This window comes from Gavialis gangeticus, unplaced genomic scaffold (assembly GCF_001723915.1).
Source record: "Gavialis gangeticus isolate Ggan-Ray unplaced genomic scaffold, GavGan_comp1, whole genome shotgun sequence".
NCBI classification, from domain to species: domain Eukaryota; kingdom Metazoa; phylum Chordata; order Crocodylia; family Gavialidae; genus Gavialis; species Gavialis gangeticus.
In genome coordinates this window covers 37299629-37318216 of record NW_017729008.1, presented here as the reverse complement: position 1 = coordinate 37318216, position 18588 = coordinate 37299629, and the positions used below count along the sequence as shown (strand labels likewise).

The following is an 18588-nucleotide window of genomic DNA, read 5'->3' as shown; positions in this document are numbered from 1 at the left end:
GCAAAATCAATAGGAAATAAACAGGGACTTGTCAAAATATAGATCTCCTCCAACACTACAAATCTGGGACAAGATATGCACTCTTGCAATGGCAAATCAACAGACAGCAAAACCAAGAGAGGCCATTAAAAAAAAAATCTAATCTGACTTCACAGGCCAGAGAGCCTTGCCCAACAATTGCTGCAGCAGGGCTCATCTCCATGGGGAAGTTGGCATGTTGCAAGGGAATGGGTAAATTTACAGATCACGGGCTGCTCCACAATAAATCCCTGTGTGTACACTCTCTGGGTTTGTTGAGGCACCAACAGGAAAGCTAATCTGAATTAAATAAAGGTAGCAATTTAAAACAGGAGGCAGTTAAATTACATTTAACCCCTGAGTGGACACTCTCTTTCAGAATGAGAGCAACCTTAGCTCTATTTCACTTCACTTCCAAACACGGTGTGTATCCATGTTGGGGTTTAATGCAGTTTAACTGCCCCATATTAAAAGTGAATTCATATTAAGTTTCCCTGAAGACAATGCACAGTGCATAAAAGGATTGTTCTGAGACAGAATTAAGGTGGAAGCAACAATGCACAGCAGTTTCCTGAGCACCTACTCACTTGTACAAGCAAGCTCTGTATGAGCTTGAGCCACGCATATTAAAAAGAGATTTAATCTTGGCATAAAGACTGCAGATTGAGCTATCAGAATTAGAGCACACTGCAAATAGGAGCCTGTGATTGATTAGGAATGTGATAGCAGGGACACAAATCTGACCTTGCTAGCATGCATTTGACATCAGTAATGCTAGTGGCTTTTGTGGAGCTACTCCTGATTTACACCCATATCGCAGGGATCAGAAAGAGGCCCCCATTCTTCTGAAAAAGTGCTACGTACCATCGTTTCTCTGCTATTGATTGCTGACCCTGTGCACTTTGCTATGACTTTATCAATGCACTTCTTATGGATGGCAGCGTTGCATTCTGAAAGAACAAACAAGTCATCGGCTCAGTAAAAACACCATTTAAAAACCTGGCTGAATAAATAATGCTAGTAAGATAATAAAGCTGCTTACGCCTGCATTGATAGCCTTGCTTGTTAAGACCCCTGAAAGAGAAACAAAGTGAGTGAGTTTTGAATTTTCAGAGCCTGCCTACACAGCTGAGGTCAGCAGCACTTATGAACTGAAAATGAGGTGAAACAATTTGGATCTTCCTTAACTCTGAGAAGGTGTAGCTGCTCCAAGTTGTTCTAATTTAATTTACTTACTACTGTGTGTGGCCCTTACAGCCTGTCTGGCACTTCTGACACCTTTTAATTTTGCAGCAATTAATAAGTTTATTAGAAATGTATGTGTATTGAGTCAGCAGTGAATAAGTAAAAAATAAGCACATTTCTGTGCAAATGCAGTTAGAAGCACAACTGTGTGTCATCATGTCCCCAACAATGAAACAGCAACTCCTACACGTAACAAATAATAGGGTTGTTCCTGCAACCTTGTGCTCACACAGCAGTGTAGCTAAAAGGGGGTGAAAAAATAGCAGGGCACCATCACCGCTCAAGGTGCAAACTGCCCCGTTACACCTCTGCACACACGTCTTTGCTCTAGTGATCCTTAACCTTTTTTTAGATTCAAGGCATCCCCCAAAGTTTTGTGAATTTACTGGCACCTCATTTAAAAACATAAATTTCTTTATTATAGTGCTTACCTCCTTGCAGAGGGGCCAGGCAGTGGGAGTGGGGAAGCAGCCCAGCAAGGAGCAGCTTGAGCCTGTACTTATTGCCTCACATCTGCTTATCTCCTCACACCTTGTGGCACCCTTGAAAGGATCTGGTGGTATCCCACAGTATTAGGGCACCCTCATTGAGGATCACTGGCTTACTCGCTCAGATAGCCCCAGTGGTCCATGCCCTATGGGGTTTTTTTTCCATGTCCAGTCCTATGACCCTCATCAGATCACAACTCAAACCAATGGAAAGACTGCGATTGGCTTACACTGGCTTGTTTGCATGCCTGATTAGGCAAACTCTCATTGAAAAGTCCCAGTGGATCAAATATACAGGGCCAGGATTTTTAATTGTGAACAAGCTCAGAACCACAATAATGTTTCTGTATTGATTTTGGCAGTGCGATGAGTATTATTATTGGCAGGAGCAGATCTCAGTTGAGGCACCAGCTTCTGTCTAACAGAAGTGCTTGGGCAAATTTGCTTGCACACAGACATCCAGATTTGCACTGAGGTCTGACTGGCAAATACTTCCTTTGAACCCACTCTCACGTATTAGCAACAACTGAGTGCTTTGTACACCGGAGGGCAGCTGCTGAACTGCACGGACAAAGGCTTCTTGGAATTAGAGCACTGAATTGTTGCATGTACCAGACAAACTCATGGCAAACGGAGCAGAACGTAGGCTGTGGGAAGAAGGTGGCAGTGAACTCGTGACACTTGACGTTGTGAATCTTGGCTTGCTTGATAGCCCCCCGCCGCTGGTGCAGAGAGAAAAACCCTTCTGTCTCGCAGTCAGCCATCTCTTTGGCATCTGGGGAGAAACAGAGACATACCTTTTCATTAGAACATGCAGCGATCACATACAGAAATATTAAGGTAGATAAATATAGAGGTGCAGTCTGGGTTTCTATGGCGTTTTCTACGGAGGGATCAAAAATGCTTTGCAAACAAGTAAAGAAGTCAGACACTGCCCCTGGGGGAGTAAATGTGATGCTATCTTGATAGAGGGGGGCACTGAGATATGCAAGTTATATGACTTGCACAAGAACACAGGTGGGATAGTTGTGAATTGAACCCAGGAATCCTCTGATCCAATTTCCTAGACCTGGGTTGATGGAAGCAAATTATATGGGTCTGAAGTGGCCTAAAAATACTTATTATAAGACTTTTAAGTGTTACATAGGAATCCTCTAGTTAAAAAGGCAGCAGGCAGAGTGGCTTTGCCTGTTCCATGAGGGCTCCCATTGCACTACATCAAAGCAGAAAGGGAAAGTACTTCTATTAAGCAATTAACCTGATGAAATGCCAGTTTGCTTCTCCGAACCCGCTGGTAGAGAAGCTTTCAGCATTGATGATGTGAATTTATGACAGGGGCCATGATCCAAGGAGAAGAAAAGGGATGGGAATAATAAAATGCGCCATGCAGAGAAAGGCAATGAAGTTTCAAAGAGGATTTGATATTTAGAAATTTGGGGCGCTGCTTTGATTAAGAACCACACCTCCACATTTAAAAAAAATCACAGCCAAAACCATGGAGCCCCAGAATCAGACAGCAGGCAGCCTCAGCATCAGGGTGGATTTTAATCATGATTTACATCACCGGGCAGGAAGCCTGGATTGAATCCTTGTTTTCTACAAAAAAATGCATTCTTGTTGTTTGATATAACCTGAATACATTTTATTCACAACTCAGAGATAGATACAGGTTTCATTTTTGGAAGGTATACACTATACATTTTAAAGCAGTGATTTATTTTGATACTTTTTCAGATTAATTTTGCAAGCCACATCGGAAAGCGGAATTATCATTCGGTTATTTTATCACCCAAAGCTAATTGAAGCAGATCCTTGTGAAGTCATTGGGAGGTGAATTATCTCCAATTCACTAGATTAATCATGGATACTTGGGGGATATTTTTGCCATGCGGTATTAGGAGGGCAACAACAACCAACAGCAAAAGCAACAGATATTTAAATAGTTTTATTTCACTAAAACAACAAGCTTATGTGTTTTGGAATAGTTTTCTTCAACAAACATGTATTTTAACAAAACAAGCATATGTATTTTTGAATTTTTAACTTTTTTAGTTAAAAATGTGAAATGTGCTTTTAACAAAAAATAAATAGATTATTTCAGCCAGGTCAACATGAGAAACTTAAAATACTGGATTACGCAGCAAACTCAGCCTTCACTGTCCTCTTTCAGTTTATTCATAGACTGGAAAAGAAAGACACGCTCAGTTCACAGAGATGCTTAATGGGATCTTCTAGTCTGAGCACTGAGTCCCACTGGGTAGAGCGGGTTCCTTTAATCTTTACTAATCTATAGAGGAGCCTCTGTAAGATTGGGCCCTTAATAAAATCCATGGCTTGTTGTGACCTATTTGTAACGCTTTTCTAAAAAGGTTACATGAGTATACTGTCTCAAATAGTATATAATTAGAAGGTATAATCCTTATTACATTATGATATCTTTGAGCTTTAACGTATCTTAAATTAAAACTATCTTTATATAGGTTTATTTTTTTTAAAAAGCATCCTATCAAAATACAATTAAGTCAACAAAATCTGATTTGATTTGATTTTAAAAAAATGTTGCTTTTTATTCACTCTGATTAAAAAAAAAATAATTGGATTTTATTTTATTTAAAAAAAACTGTTGATTTTTATCCACCCTGCCTGGGGTATTGGACTCCGAGACAGGGGGCACATCTACACAAGACGTTTACTGCAGAGCTGCCAAATTAGCTCCTCAGTAAATGTCTCAGCGTCTACACATGCAACCCTATTAGGCTGCAGTAAACTAATAAACTCCGTAGCAGGTTAATACTTGTAAATACAAGTACTATTCTGCTGCACAGCAACGCATGTGTAGATGCTGATGGGGCTGGCTGGGGCACAAGAGTGCTTCAGTGTGGGGGCTGCCTGCCAGCTAGCCCTGCATCAGAGCACCCTCGTGCCCCAGCCAGCCCCTCTGCAACATACTGAGCCCTGGACTGGCAGGTTGATCCCCTGGGCCTCCTGCCAGCTGGGACTGCACCTACTCAGCTCAACATGCTGCACGTTCAAACTGTGCATCTGGAAGCAATAAACTCCAGCGTGATATGCGTTGGAGTTTATTGCTTTGAAGTAATTGCATGTGTAGACACACACAGTGTATCCGAGTTGCACTCAGTTACAGACTGGGAAAAGCCATCTGCCCTGGAATCAAGTGTTCACGGCTAGGGAGGCTATTGAGGAGGCCAAGGGGAAAAGCCTGAAGGAAACCACAGAAGCCCCTGATGGAGACTTGCTTCCCAGGCAGGTGTTGTCTGGTAGGCAGGACCCATTTCGGACACTGCCTGAGTTTTGCGGCAAGTTCGGCAAAACCGAAGCAATTCTGCGGGATGTTTCCACTGCTGGATCAGCAAAAATGGTTTGATTCCTGATTTCCACATCCCACCTCTTTTAAAGCAACACCAGCTCTATGTGTTAATGCAGAGAAGGCCTTAACATGGTGCTGGCTCTCACAGTGTTGATTCTGGTTGGTTTCTAGAAGGGTGATTTCCAAAGAAAACCTTGGTCTTCGAGGAAGTGGTTAGTTTGGTTTAGTAATCAGAATACTTCCTTCTAAAGCAAAACTGAGCTGATGTCCCAGGATGGGGTTCAAGTGTAGCAAAAAGGTGCTCACCCTAGATTTCCACGTAAAATTTGGGATTGTGGGCAGGGGGCCGTGAAGACTCAAAGATCACCTCAACAGCTAAATCCCCTGTGAGCCATGCCTTGTTGGGGCACTGCTGTCAGTGTGGGTAACACCTTGATCTTAACAGAGCCCTCAAAAGAAACAAACTGATGAATATTAAGTGCAGGACAGAGCTGTATAAATGGCAGTCGCATTTTTAAAGTATGGTGCTTTTGGAAATGTTTGTGATGCTACTTCAGATACTCCTTTGTCTATGCTGCAAACTACAATACTGACATGAGGTATGGCCTGATCCAACTGTGGAGCGTGTCACCATGAATATTCACGATGTGGTTTTTGCAAATAAAGACCTTTACATTCTTAACAGCGAGGTGTGCAGGTGTAAGGATTGCGTTGTCCACAAAGCCACATGAATGCAGTTTACAGTTGGGAGTTCTGTACAGGTGCAGCCCAAACACATGAAATAAGCAGGATCCTTTCCAGCGACTGCAGGAGGACCTGAAGCTGGAATTAGGTCCTTCTTTCTTGTCCAATTGGGCTTAAGAGAATGCATTTATATGGCCAGCAGTTAAAGGATCCGCTCTTTTTTTCCCTGGCAAACCAAGCAAATTTGATTTGCAAAACAATGAGGGGGCAGCGAACGTGGAACTTCATGGTACTGTATGCATTGTTTTCGTAGTGAAACTGCATTGAACTCATGGCAATAAACATGTCACAAGTCTATCCATGAACAATCAGTAAGAAAATGTGCATTGTTTTCAATAGTAGGCACTTCTTTGGAGACGACACGTCTGCCCCAGTTAATTGAAAATCACCCCGATCAATTAAAAGAATAAAGTCACTTGCCACTTATTTCCAGGAAGTATCTTGCATTCATTAGCATTCTCCCTTGAGGTTTTAGTTCTAGCTGATTGAGATAAGGAAATAAAAAACACACAGAAAACAGAGCTATTATTACACAATAAAACTACCCAATCGTAATGATGTCAGAAGGTTTGAGCGAACACAAAGCAAAAGTCCAGCAACAATCAGGGGGGAAAAATTATGTCCAGGTGGACTTCATAGATTTGAGGGTTGGAAGGGACCTCAGCAGATCATCAAGTCCAACCCCCTGCCCTGGGCAGGAAAGAGCGCTGGGGTCAGATGACTCCAGCCAGATGTTTGTCCACTAAACTTCAGTAAACTTTTATTTCTGCTTTGCTTGCTATTACATAAAATAACCACCCAAGAGAGAAGGGTGTTGTTGGAGAAACTCTACATAATTAGCTTCAGTAAGGAGATTGTGTGGCTTCTCCCCAAAGCTTAGAAACAGCACAATAGAAAATAGAGTGCAGCAATGAAATAATGGTGAGGCTTTCCAAAGAAGCTCACCGTACAACAAGCTCAAGGCAAGAACATGCCATTCTCATACTTGCTCCTGAGAACTGGGCATTTTTTAACCCTATCCACTTCTTTAAGGTGCCTTTAAAACCCTGAACCCAGATTCCCAACCTCCAAGACTTCAGGGAGAGTTAGGGGCTTAACTTACTCATTTTTCCGGAATTCCATTTTCTTACCCATCTCCCTCCTTTGAACTTTAACTATCTATAAATCCGGCCCCAAAACAGGTGCTCTTCAAAATATTACATTTATACACTTAAAGCATAGTCTGAAATCTGAAAGGAAAAACTGCACGCAATTCCAGTCAATTAACAGTTCTCCTAATTGTGTGTTGCTCAGCACTTACTAAAAATGTTGCTGTCACAAAAATGCTGTGTACTACATAGCGTTACCAACCACCTGCTTGCTAGGATTATCGTGATGTGTAATTAATATCTGAGCCCTGATTCGGGACTGCATTACTGCAGATTTAGGCTGCTATGTCTCCATTGATTTGAAGAACACGGAAATAATACAATAGTGCTGCATCCCCTTGATATTAAAACGATTATGTTTGAAAGCATTTCCCCCAGGACACGTGAAATAATTTACATTTAATCACTGAAATTACTGTGTGTCCCCAAGGATTTTTCTAAATAAAAAAGAAAAGGTTAATATGCCTGCATGACTCACGGAGGGCACATGTTTTAAGATAGCAATGGCACCTAATAGAAATGTGTTGTGCTGTTCTTTTTTTTGATGTTCACGGACATCTTTCCACAAGGCAATACCCAAGTAGACTCAAAATGTGTCCCTGGGATGGCAGCCAGTTACTGTTGGCCTATTGGTTATATTCATAGTGTGGCCTCTGAACACAGTGCATTCTTCTATTCCAGAGCAGCTACCTGCAACAAACTGCAAGTGGAGGCAAGTATTCAAAGCACGTACCCATATTTCGGTCTTCCCGTTGCTCTTCTTGCACCTGTCTGCCAGCAACTTGAGTTCTACGGTGGTTTCTGAAACCATTTCTGCACTTTTGTCCTTCACAACAATGTGCATGACTCTCCCGTTGTTGATGTGGGCATCAAATGTGCTGTTCCAAGGTGGGTACATGGTGGGCTTCTTTTGGATGTACACTTGGCCATTCTCTGTTAACAAAGGGATATTTTGACTTATTGAGATTCTTACCTGAGATGATGAAACACAGTAGGTCCAATTCTGTTTTATGCTAAGGCCACTGTATTCCATGCTGATGGTATAAAGGGACCTCAAAGAAGATATAAATGAGATGTATGACTACTTTAAGGTCCCCTTATACAGTCATGAAGACACAGAGCAGCCTTCGAGTTGATAAGGAGTCAAGCCCTGTATGTGGTGTAGGTCCAAATGCTTTTGGTACCACGAAATCCTGCTTCTCAAATTCTTTGTCTTCCTTGAGGACACCAAAAAGATTCAAGCAAGTGCACGAACCCATGCAAACAACCCAATAGCTAGACCATGTCTATGGAGAAAATAAGAGTGGCATTAGAGAAGATAGGCTTTGGGGAAGATAATGATAACTCTTTCCCCTACCATCAAGGCTTTGAAGCCCTGAAGAAGGGCAGCACAATACAGTAACAAAGAAATGCAGGACTGGGAAGGGACTCCTGGGTCATCAAGTCCAGTCCACTACTATTACAGGTAATTATGTCATATCTTACTCTTCATAAACCAATCAAGCTGCATCTTAAAAGAAGTCAGGGGTTTTTTTTTGCCCTACTACTCCTGATAGGCCCTTTTGAAACCTTCTTCCTCCAACTAGTAAAGCTGCTTCTGATTCCCACTCGCCTGATCATCGTAGCAGCACTTCCCTGCACCTTTGTCTGTACAAATTCACCTTTCTTCAGTATGACACGGGGGACATCTTAATTGACAAGAGATACCTTTAAGGCTTACTACTGGTAAAGAAATGTCTATTTGTCACTACTTGGACATGACAAATTGATTTTTTTTTTGTATTGCATAGTTGCTTTATATAACAGGTAAGCACCTTGAATTTGTTGCTCAAGGTGAACTCGGTTTCCCAATCTCCCTTTGGAAATCTTCTACTCACAGTATGGGAAAACTAATGGAATTAGAAAATAATAATAAATGATATGGAGTCTGTTTAAGTGCACTGTGGGACAATAATAATAGAGCTGTCCATCAGCAAAGTAGTAGCCAGTTTTTACACCCTTCATATTGGTTTCCCATCGAAGGAGAAATCATTGGTGCAGCAGCAGGGCATCATTCAAATTAAATTGGTCTATTTATATGAACCAAACCAGGCCATGAACAGAAGCAGCTGCACAAACAGCACGGAAGAAAAAATCCACTTCCTGAAATCATTGCCTCAAATCCAATGCCTGTTTCCCATGAAACATCTTTGCCCCAAAGAAGTGATCCAAATTAGAGAAACAAAGTTGAAGAGCAAGCTCTCTGGCTATTTGCAACAGTTGCCCCCCCCCCCAAATAAATAAAAACCTGCATAAAATTAAAGACAATACAGCTTTACTTCGAAGACTGCATCCCACTTGCCTCCTAAGACAAAGAATTTGTAGGATCATTTCTAAACTCGCAAGCTGGTCACTTCTACCACAGCAACAGAAATAAAAAATTTGCATTTCCACAGCATTTTCCTTTAGACAGTTGAAAAAGAATTTAAAATATCATTGCAATGATTTCAGGCCTTTCTAGATAACACACACAAAAAAGGAACAGTGATCACAGCTTCTATCTGCCTCCATCTATAGGTCACCTTTAAATACTTAGGTCTCCATGCAAATTTCACCTGATTTAACTAAAGTCAATTGGGTTAAATGAACAGGGATGAATTTCTGTGGAGCCACTTATTTGGGGTTAAGAGCAGCTCAGTTTGATTTTGCTTTATCTGATGATTTTAAAAGAAAGTAAGCACTCTTTAAATGAAGTGTGTCCATACACAAACTTGCCTCGGTTTAATGAAGTCACTTTGCAATCCCATTTAAGTGAAACCACTTTGCTCTCTATGGGCAGACCAGGCTTAGGAGAGGCAGCATTTGAAAAGAGACTGGTCTATGTTGCATCGATTACATACAGTCTCTCCCACCTGCCTTTCCTCTAAGGGTCCGTCCGTGGAGAGGCAAAGCAAAGAGACAGAGACGCACTGCTGGCGGAGGGGTGGGGGACAAGGCACTCGGGATTGCCCCCCGCTGCTGCTGGGAGAGAGAATTAGAAAGGAGAGTGCAGGGACTGAGGAGCGTGGAGATGACTTTTGATCTCCCGAGCGCTGGCAGAAGGCAACGCTATTCCTGGCCTGGCTTATCCAGTGACAGCAGCAAGCTCCCGTCCCTGCTCCTTTCCACCTCCCTCGGCCAGCAGTAAGTTAGACTCCCGCCCTCACCCAGAGGAGTTGGTCCCCTCCCCTCGCTTCCAGCAGCTGGACCATTAGAGGAAGAAGCAGGGTTGACGTATCTCTTACTGTACCTGATGCCGTTCTCAGCTAGGTGGCTGCCTCTCAGCGCCCTGGGTCTGTCCTGCTTGCAGATCTCCAGAGCAGTGACCCCATCCCCTGTCTTCAAAAAGGAAGTGGAGACAGGGGCTGGGGAAAGAAAAATATGATCTTAAAGGAAGGATCAGGGATCTGATCCCAGCTCCTTTTTTTTTTCCTGTGTCAGTGTTTTATACAGCAATCAAGGCCAGACTGTAAACCCTTCACTCGCAAAGGAGAGTATGCTCATTGTACCTGGTATATCTATATAGCAAGGACCAGTCCTTGACCAGAGGCAACTATAGATGATAGGCAGGAAATCCCCCCTTGTTGGAAACTCAACTTAATGCTGGGTTTCTGGGAGTAGCTCTGCACAAGGAGCGGGCTTGCATTAGAAAAACAAAGGCAGAGACCAAACTCTTTTATTATGGCTTCCGCCAAAAGAACCTGCATCACAAAATTAACAACGCATCATTGCCTCATCTTAAATGGGACTTGCCATCCATGTATTCACTGGTGCGAGATGAGATTGTGCAACTGAGACTGACATTTAGTGGTATACGTAGACTTTCCTAGTTCAGGGCCTGACTGTAAACCCATTACTCACACTGCTGAGTTTACGTTGCGTAGCTAGTCTTTCGCAGGTCAAACCCATCTCTGCTCTATAAGACCCCAAATCTTTAAATGAGTGAGGGAGGGTATGCTTTGATCGCAGTTCAACACGGCATTTATGTCAGTTTTGGGGATTAATGTGCAATAGGCCTGTGCGAGTAGGCAGCTATTCGATCCCGCTTCAGATCTGGCCGCTTTGGATGCCAGGGATCCAATCCAGAGATCCGGACTGGGTTCCTGCTTTGATCCCGCTAAAGTGGCTCCAAAGCTTTGGAGCCACCTCGTAGATCCGGCCATAGGGTATAATGAGGAAATATCTATAACTCCATTTTTTTTTGTCTTATTTGGAAGACACTTGCAGGACGTAGCCTTTGCTGAGAGCATGAAGCCTGCCCAAGTTTCAAGAAGATTGGTGCAGGAGTTTTGGGGAAACTGCACCTCAAGCTGTGGACAAGCAAAACTCGTGACATGGGTGACTGTGTGTGCTAAGGCGCAGCAGGGTGACAGCTGCAGGGATGGTGGCCTCTGCTGTGGCCACGACACCTGCCTGCTGTCAAGGAGATCGGTGCAGGGGGGTTCTGGGGCCCTGCATCTCTAGCTGCTGACAGGCAAAACTCGTGCCATGGGTGCTTGTGGGACCAACTGTGTCTGTCTTGGGGCAGTTGATTGTCTGTATTATTTCCTCTCCTTTGTCTCTGGTTTTGTAGGTGTTAATTGACAGTAAATAACTGGCTACATTAGCTAGCAACTGTGTATTGAGCTGGTCCCTGAGTGAATCATGATTCACTGGTAACTGGTAAGACAGTAGCTTAGCAGCCAGGCTGCAGTAGCTCACGCCCCAAGACAGAGACAGTTGCACAAACACCCATATCATGAGTTTTACTTGTCAGCAGCGAGGGGTGCAGGGCCCCAGAACCCCCCTACACCGCTCCCCTTGACAGCTGGCAGACATCATGGCCTCAGCAGGGGCCACCATCCCTGCAGCTTTCAGCCCACTGCACTTTAACACACATAGGGTCCCCCATGTCACGAGTTTTGCCTGTCGGCAGCTTGAAGTGCAGTTCCCCCCAACCCCCTCCACTGAACTTCTTGAAACTTGGCAGGCTTTGTGGCCTCACCAGGGGCTACTACCCCTGCTGTTTTTGCCCCCCGTGGTGTAACACATACACATGACATGAGTTTTGCTTTCAAGAATTTGGGGTGCAGTTCCCCCCGAAACCTCTGCACCGATTGTCTTAAATATTGGAGGGCTTCATGCTCAAAGCAGAGGCTACAACCCCTGAAAATTTCATCCACATCAGACAAAGTAACAAAGTTATAGATATTTCATTGTTTCCCCATTATACCCTATGGCCAGATCTCCAAAGCAGCTCTGAAGCTTTTCCGAAGGGCTTCGGGAGCGCCGAACCGCTTCAGAAAGCCGAATGAAGCCAGTGCTTCAATCCGGAGACGCTGCTTCAGACGCCAAAGCATCCAAAGCTTCTCTGGATCCGAAACACGGTCCGAAGCCTGGCACAGCTCTACTGTGCAAGTCAGGAATTAATGTGCATCGAGGAGGAACTAGGCTTGCAAATAACTAATTGCAAAGAACTCAGTTATTTGCAAACCTAGTTCATCCCTGATGCAAATCTGCCACCTTTCCTGGAACTCTTCTGGGGATGGATACGGCCCTCTAAGACAAGCAACTGAGACTGGCACCAAGACCAAGCTCACAAATAGACAGTCAACAGATTTCAACAAAATGCTCTACTACACACAATATAAACTTCCAAGCATTTCACACTATAAACTTCCAAGCATTTCTGTGAAAAACAATCTAAGGAAAAAAGAGCTGTGACTTCCTGTCAGCATGGGTCCTGCTTTCTGCAGACATAAAGAAATCAGTTTATCCAAGAGTCAGCATCACCTGAAAAACTACCCAGTGCTCTGGGAAATATATGGATTAAACAAAAATGAGAATGGGAATGTACTGGCCAATGCACGTAGGCCAAATTCATTCCTGGTACAACTCCACTGAAGTCCAGGAGTTAATTTACCCCTGAAAGATAAGACGGTGCCTGGCATTTCTGCACAGCAGAGTTTTCTCCGTGGCCGACAGTGCCCTTGGATCACTTGGACACATACTGAGCTCTAACACAGCACAGTCTCTCTCCTGCAGCAAATGTCACCAGGACAGGTGCTAAAAGGGCACTGGTTCAGGTAGCCCATTAGTTCAGAAACAGCTTTTAAAGGGCAGAATTTTTTTTTAAATTTCAAACAGGCCCTACGCTAACTGAAAAATTTTCTTTTGGGTAGCACCCCACCACAGCATTGCCACCCATTTCCAGAATGGCTGCGCACACACCGCCTTTGGTAAACTACTGTGGTGCTTTTGTTAAAGTGCCTTTAAAAAAAGAAAAGAACCTCACCAAAATATATCAGGCAGAAAAACAGGGCTCGATAGACATGACCCAGCCATACATTGCAAAATACAGAACAAAATATTGTATCACGATGGCTCCAGAAGTGAGCGTCTGCTCAATGAGAATTTCAAGAGAATTTGAATCAAACCCAATGTGGAGTTATAGCTCTTTCTACCCTGACATATTCCTGGAGTCATCTAACAAAGCAAACATAGAAACTTCTAGTTTAAAAGGAACAAATCAAAATGTATGAAAAGTTTATAGATCACTCCCTGTTCTACAGCAATCATTTAATTTTGCCCCTTGAGAGAGACTGTTGTCTCATGATCAGAGCAGCAGGCTGGGAGCCAGGATTCCTGGTTTCTATTACCAGCTTTGCAACCGATTAATCCTGCCTCCTCTGACTCATGACTTAGGCCACGATTTTCACACCTGGATGCTGCCTGTTGGGCAGAGAAACACAAACTCTCTGATTTTCAGAGGTATTGAGGTTCCACGAAACCTTCAGGAGAGAACCAAGACTAAACTATATCAGAAAGGATCCAAGACTTGCAAACGTACCAGACGGCAGGAAAAGGGCAAGTTTTCCCATCCCCAAAAGCATATTGATGAAAGTACTGTACACTTCACTCCTGTATACTTAGGCCTTGCCTTTCCCAGCCTCTTCCACTCTGCCATGGATATTACTTCTCTTCCTTGTGCTCTTTAATTTCCCTCTGTAATTCCTTGCTTCATCCCTTCCCCCCATGCTACTAGATCAGAGTATAGCAAACGCCTACTGCCTTCCCGTTCTTGTATCTCCGAGTGACCCGTATCCTCTGCAAAGCTCAGAAACACTAATCAGTCATAATCTAATGTCCTAAAACATTTGAAACAGAAGAGTAAAAAGAATGCACAGCATAACATTTTCAAATGCATCCAAGGGAGTTGTTATACCTAAATTGCACTGGAATTTAGTGGGAGCTGGGCGTCTTAATTCTTTTAATTACTGTATTCTAAATTAACACCTTGCACTGTCTCCCCCAGGTCCCTTCTGGCCCCTTCCAACGCATGGATCTATGAATATGTTCTGCTGCTAGTTGGCCCTGGAGAAGCACACGTGCGCACTCATCTGGACGTGCCCCTTGTATCTATTTCTGACATTTCTGGGAAGGGACTCATTTTAGCTGAATACGACTTAGGAGATTTTTAAGGGCTTCCTAAAGCAAGGGAATTAAGGTTCTTCATGTTCAGACTGTTTAAAAAAAATATTTTACCTACTGGCTTTTTCTTCCCCCCATTAGAGAAGACTCTAAATGGAAGAAAAGTTACGTTCCTTGGTTAATAAATTAACCCCAACAATGTCCTCATCCCTACACAAGGTGCACACAAACTGATCCTGCCCAAACTGATTTTATTCACTTCTGAATGGACAAGCCCTCACTCTTAAGTTATGGCTCCTTCAAAGATTTCACTAAAAGCAGGAAGACTGGCTTGAAGTTAAACTGGAATTGAAAGCACCATTTTCAGTAAACACTGTAAATTTGAGATCCTCAAAATGTCACGTGATAGTGTTTTTTCTCTACATGGATGGATTTCACTACAGCTTTCTAAAAGCAGTTAAAATGTTCACTCTGTATACTCATCGTTTTATTTTAAATTGACAGCCAAACACTGAATTAGTTAAAAAGTATAAAATCGTCTTTTTCAAACTGTTACTTTCCCCTCCAGGCTTGTGAGATAACTTGATTTCCTGAGAGATATGGATTTCTGAGACAAGTACATGGATGAGATTAATGTTATTATCTGAGTTTTAAGATAAATCATGATCATACACTGCAATAAATACAAGCAGTCTACAATAATTTTATGGACCCCACCCTGAACATACTTATGGAGGGAAATGACTTTGCACATGTAAGTAATCCCAAGGAAATGTGTCTTTCTTCTCACGCATAAATGTATGCGTTGTTTGCATGATGCAGGGCTATAGCTATAAAGCTAATAAAATGATCCACACATTTAGAGCTAGGAATAGGCTAATCTAGCATTACCATCATGCTGAAGTATCAAATCAACGCAGAAAACGCATTGCAGTAGTTGCAAAGAAAAGCTAGCTCTGGTTTGTAATAGTCTGCCTCATTCAAAAGCTTTCCCATGATACTTAGAACAGGGAAATTACTAGACTGGGTAAGATCTCTAAAAAATGGAATAAACATTTTAAGGACCATCACCCAACACCAGAAACACAAAACTCTGGTGGTCAGGGGGCCCTGTTGGCAAGCTGCACATCAGCTGAACACAATGAATCAGGGATACGGCTCTGTTCGGTTTTCTACACCCAGGCATGCAAGGACCTGTATTACAGGTGAGGGCTGGTCTGGAGCTGCAACTTGAAAACTCCCTGGTTTTGCAGATCTCGCACTGAACCCAGCTGTTAGGTGCAGTCGTCTGCAGAACGATATGATTTATACAATTGCTTCTATTTATAATATTCCATGACATTGTATACGCTTTTCCACCCATACGCTATATAGGTTCAACAATACAACTAGACACAGACTAATTACAAGAGAGACTGAACTTCACCTGTCCTCACATGTAGGTGCTTACCTGACTCCACTGCTTCTTTGACCATCACGGCGCAGTAAGGGTTAATCACCTCCCCTTGTGATGGCAGGTAGGGGCCACTGTCATAGTTTGATAAACCAATCCGGAGAAAGGGTGACATATCAGATCCTGTATCAAGGCAAAAACAACGGTATTTGAGAGAGTTCAAAAAAGGTCAGTGTTTTAAGCAGTCTCTTATCACCGCCAGCCAGGGGTAAATTGGAAGCTAGTCATCCATCCACAGAGAGGCTCCGGGACTTCCTCTTCTGTCCAGCAAGATGATGGACTACCAAAAGCCTGCAAGCAAGTGAAGTTATGAAACTTCACTTATTGGCTTCATTGCGTAGTTTTAACCCATCATGATGTGTTTGCTGGAAATAAACCTAATGGGCACCAGCGCACTGCTGGCTCAACACCAGCCCACGCAGACCCCGCTATCGGTACTGCAAGAACCCTGCGCCAAGGAATAAGTTTCCTGGGATAACCTCTCCCGCAGCTCATGTGAAGTCAAATGCTCATGAAACAGACCTCTGTGAGACTGCACTGGGTTTTGGGAATACCGCTCTGTTGCAAGCCTGCAAGCTAAACATGACACTGTGAAATAATTAAGCACTATTTATACACAGCATGGCAAAGATCCCAGGCATTTAGATCACTGGTTAGCTGGCCCATAATTACTTTAAGGAGAAAATTCAGCTTGTCTGAATGAGCTTATTAGGGTGTGGGTGGGAAATTTTCACAGAGTAATTGGAAACTGAAAAAAAGTACTTAGAAAATAGGCCATCAAGAAATAATACAAAAGCCGCAAGTAACATTTTTGCCCTCCTGTTGCAGGTACTCTACAATTTGCAGTGAAAAGATGTAGGGAAATAATCCTTCGTGCCAACAGAATAGGTATTTATTTACAGAGTTATTGGGTGCCTATTGGCATAATATTTGCGCATAGTACATAGCGTGAAAAGTTTAGAACTCTGATTTGGGCCCTCCAATGCCTTTCATTACATTGCAGCCACTAGTTGTAAACTCATTTTCTTGTCATCGGAGCCATTAATCCTTCAGGTCCCAGCATCATAAGACACCCCAGCTCCAGTGATCAGCTGCCTAAAACAGCAGTTCCCAATCTGTGGTACGCGTACCACCAGTGGTTCACAGACAACCTGGCAGTGGCACAAGTTAACAGATTTATTTTAATTACCTGATATGACAAAAAAAATTCTGGTGGTACTTAACATTGAACTGAAAAACTTGCTGGTGGTACTTAAGGTTGTACCATTTTAAATTGGTGGTGCACCATCTGTCAGAGTTCGGGGATCCCTGTCCTAAAACATTGCACTCTTTTGGATCACAATGATCACAAAGCCCAGAACCAAGTCTATGAGACAGCATTTACAGTGGTGAGGAATCAGTTGTGCAATTACCTACCAGAAGAGATGAGATGAACTGAGGGTCTAACTAACTTTGGAAAGGCTGCAAAACCTTTCTTCTGACATGATAAAGCCTTGCCACCCTACTAATATCACCACCCGGTCGCTGGTGACTGCAAGATGACCCAAGTCTACGGCTGGGTAGAGACTTTTTTTCTTACCTGTAAATAGAATTAAACCGAAGGACAAGATCAGCCTCGAATGAGATGGGTTTTTCTTTGCATCACACTTGCAGAAAACATGGAACAATTTCTCTCATCTGAAAGAACTGGCGTCACTGCTCCTTTGGCCGGGCTGGTTTTAAAACTCTGGCTCTCTGTTCAAGGAAATGGGAGAGAGGTATGTGAATGGCACATGGTAACCTGGGGTGTTGGAGCAAAGACATGTAGCAATCACTTGCTGGAATGGCTATGGTCATACTTAGTAACTTGGAGAGATGAGATTCCATCAGCCCTTGCAACAAGGAAATTCACGGTGACTGCAGTAGCCAGAAGGATTTTCAGTAAGTGAGCAACGCTGTCCTTTCTTCTTTAAGTACGGCAGGATGTTCTTTCTGCCTGGAAAAAATTAAAACAAACATCTGGACTTGAAACCAAATTGGATGCAAAGGACTTCCCAGGGACTCACAGTTCAGCATCTTTGCAAACTGGATCATCTGTTTTGCTCCTGTATCATTGCATGGTGGATTTAGTTTCTGACACATCTTTAAATAATTGTTCAAGGGGTTCTCCAAAGAAGTGTCACCAACATCGGGATGAGCTATGGACTTGGCTTTATGGGACAGTCTCCTAGTTTTGGCTGAAGTGATTTGAGGTATATAGCTATGGGATCTGGTACTCAGTGAATCATGCAGGTATTCAGATGCTAGCAGAAAGTTTTTGGTACTTTGGTAGGGATGTTGGGCAAAGACAGAAAGATCCCTGAACCACTGCATATAATCCCCCTCAGCAGGGCACAGATAGCACCAAGTTACAATAGAAAAGCTCCTAAGATTGCTCAAAAGACTTCCCAAAGTGCTCAGCGTGTGCTGCCGTCGCCAGCTGGGAGACAGGACTTTCGGCAGCATCGCCACTTTTTAGATGTTACAGGAAAAACTAGGGAGAATAAATATTAGCGGTTATGTGGTGCATAGGACAGTGGGTGTTAGCATAACCCATCTTCTTCTCTGCAGGGTTTGGGTGAGACGTCTCTGGATGTATCAGTGCATTCAGTGTATCAGCGACGCTTCCACATTAGACAAATACATCCTTTATGGGAAACAGTAAGGAACTTCCTCTAGGAAATGACATGTATTATATATCCAGGCTTGGATAGGTGT

General features: G+C 43.1%; 1 protein-coding gene across 2 annotated transcripts in view; it reads right to left on the bottom strand.

Annotated features, from left to right (window-relative positions):
* PRKCQ (protein kinase C theta) overlaps positions 1 to 17866 on the bottom strand; it is a 99502-nt gene extending 81636 nt beyond the window's left edge. Inside the window, exons 1-8 of one of the 2 annotated variants that reach the window (XM_019509605.1) lie at positions 17691 to 17866; positions 17432 to 17586; positions 15850 to 15975; positions 7705 to 7904; positions 6244 to 6304; positions 2364 to 2526; positions 1061 to 1092; positions 883 to 968 (exon numbers count right to left, since the gene is read on the bottom strand). In XM_019509605.1, the coding sequence (XP_019365150.1) occupies positions 883 to 968; positions 1061 to 1092; positions 2364 to 2526; positions 6244 to 6304; positions 7705 to 7904; positions 15850 to 15967 (660 nt within the window). In that variant the 5' untranslated portion in view covers positions 15968 to 15975; positions 17432 to 17586; positions 17691 to 17866. Of the gene's footprint in view, positions 1 to 882; positions 969 to 1060; positions 1093 to 2363; positions 2527 to 6243; positions 6305 to 7704; positions 7905 to 10239; positions 10355 to 15849; positions 15976 to 17431; positions 17587 to 17690 lie in introns of those variants that run through there. The other variant, XM_019509606.1, reaches the window with a different exon arrangement.
* Between the last annotated feature and the right edge of the window lie 722 nt (positions 17867 to 18588).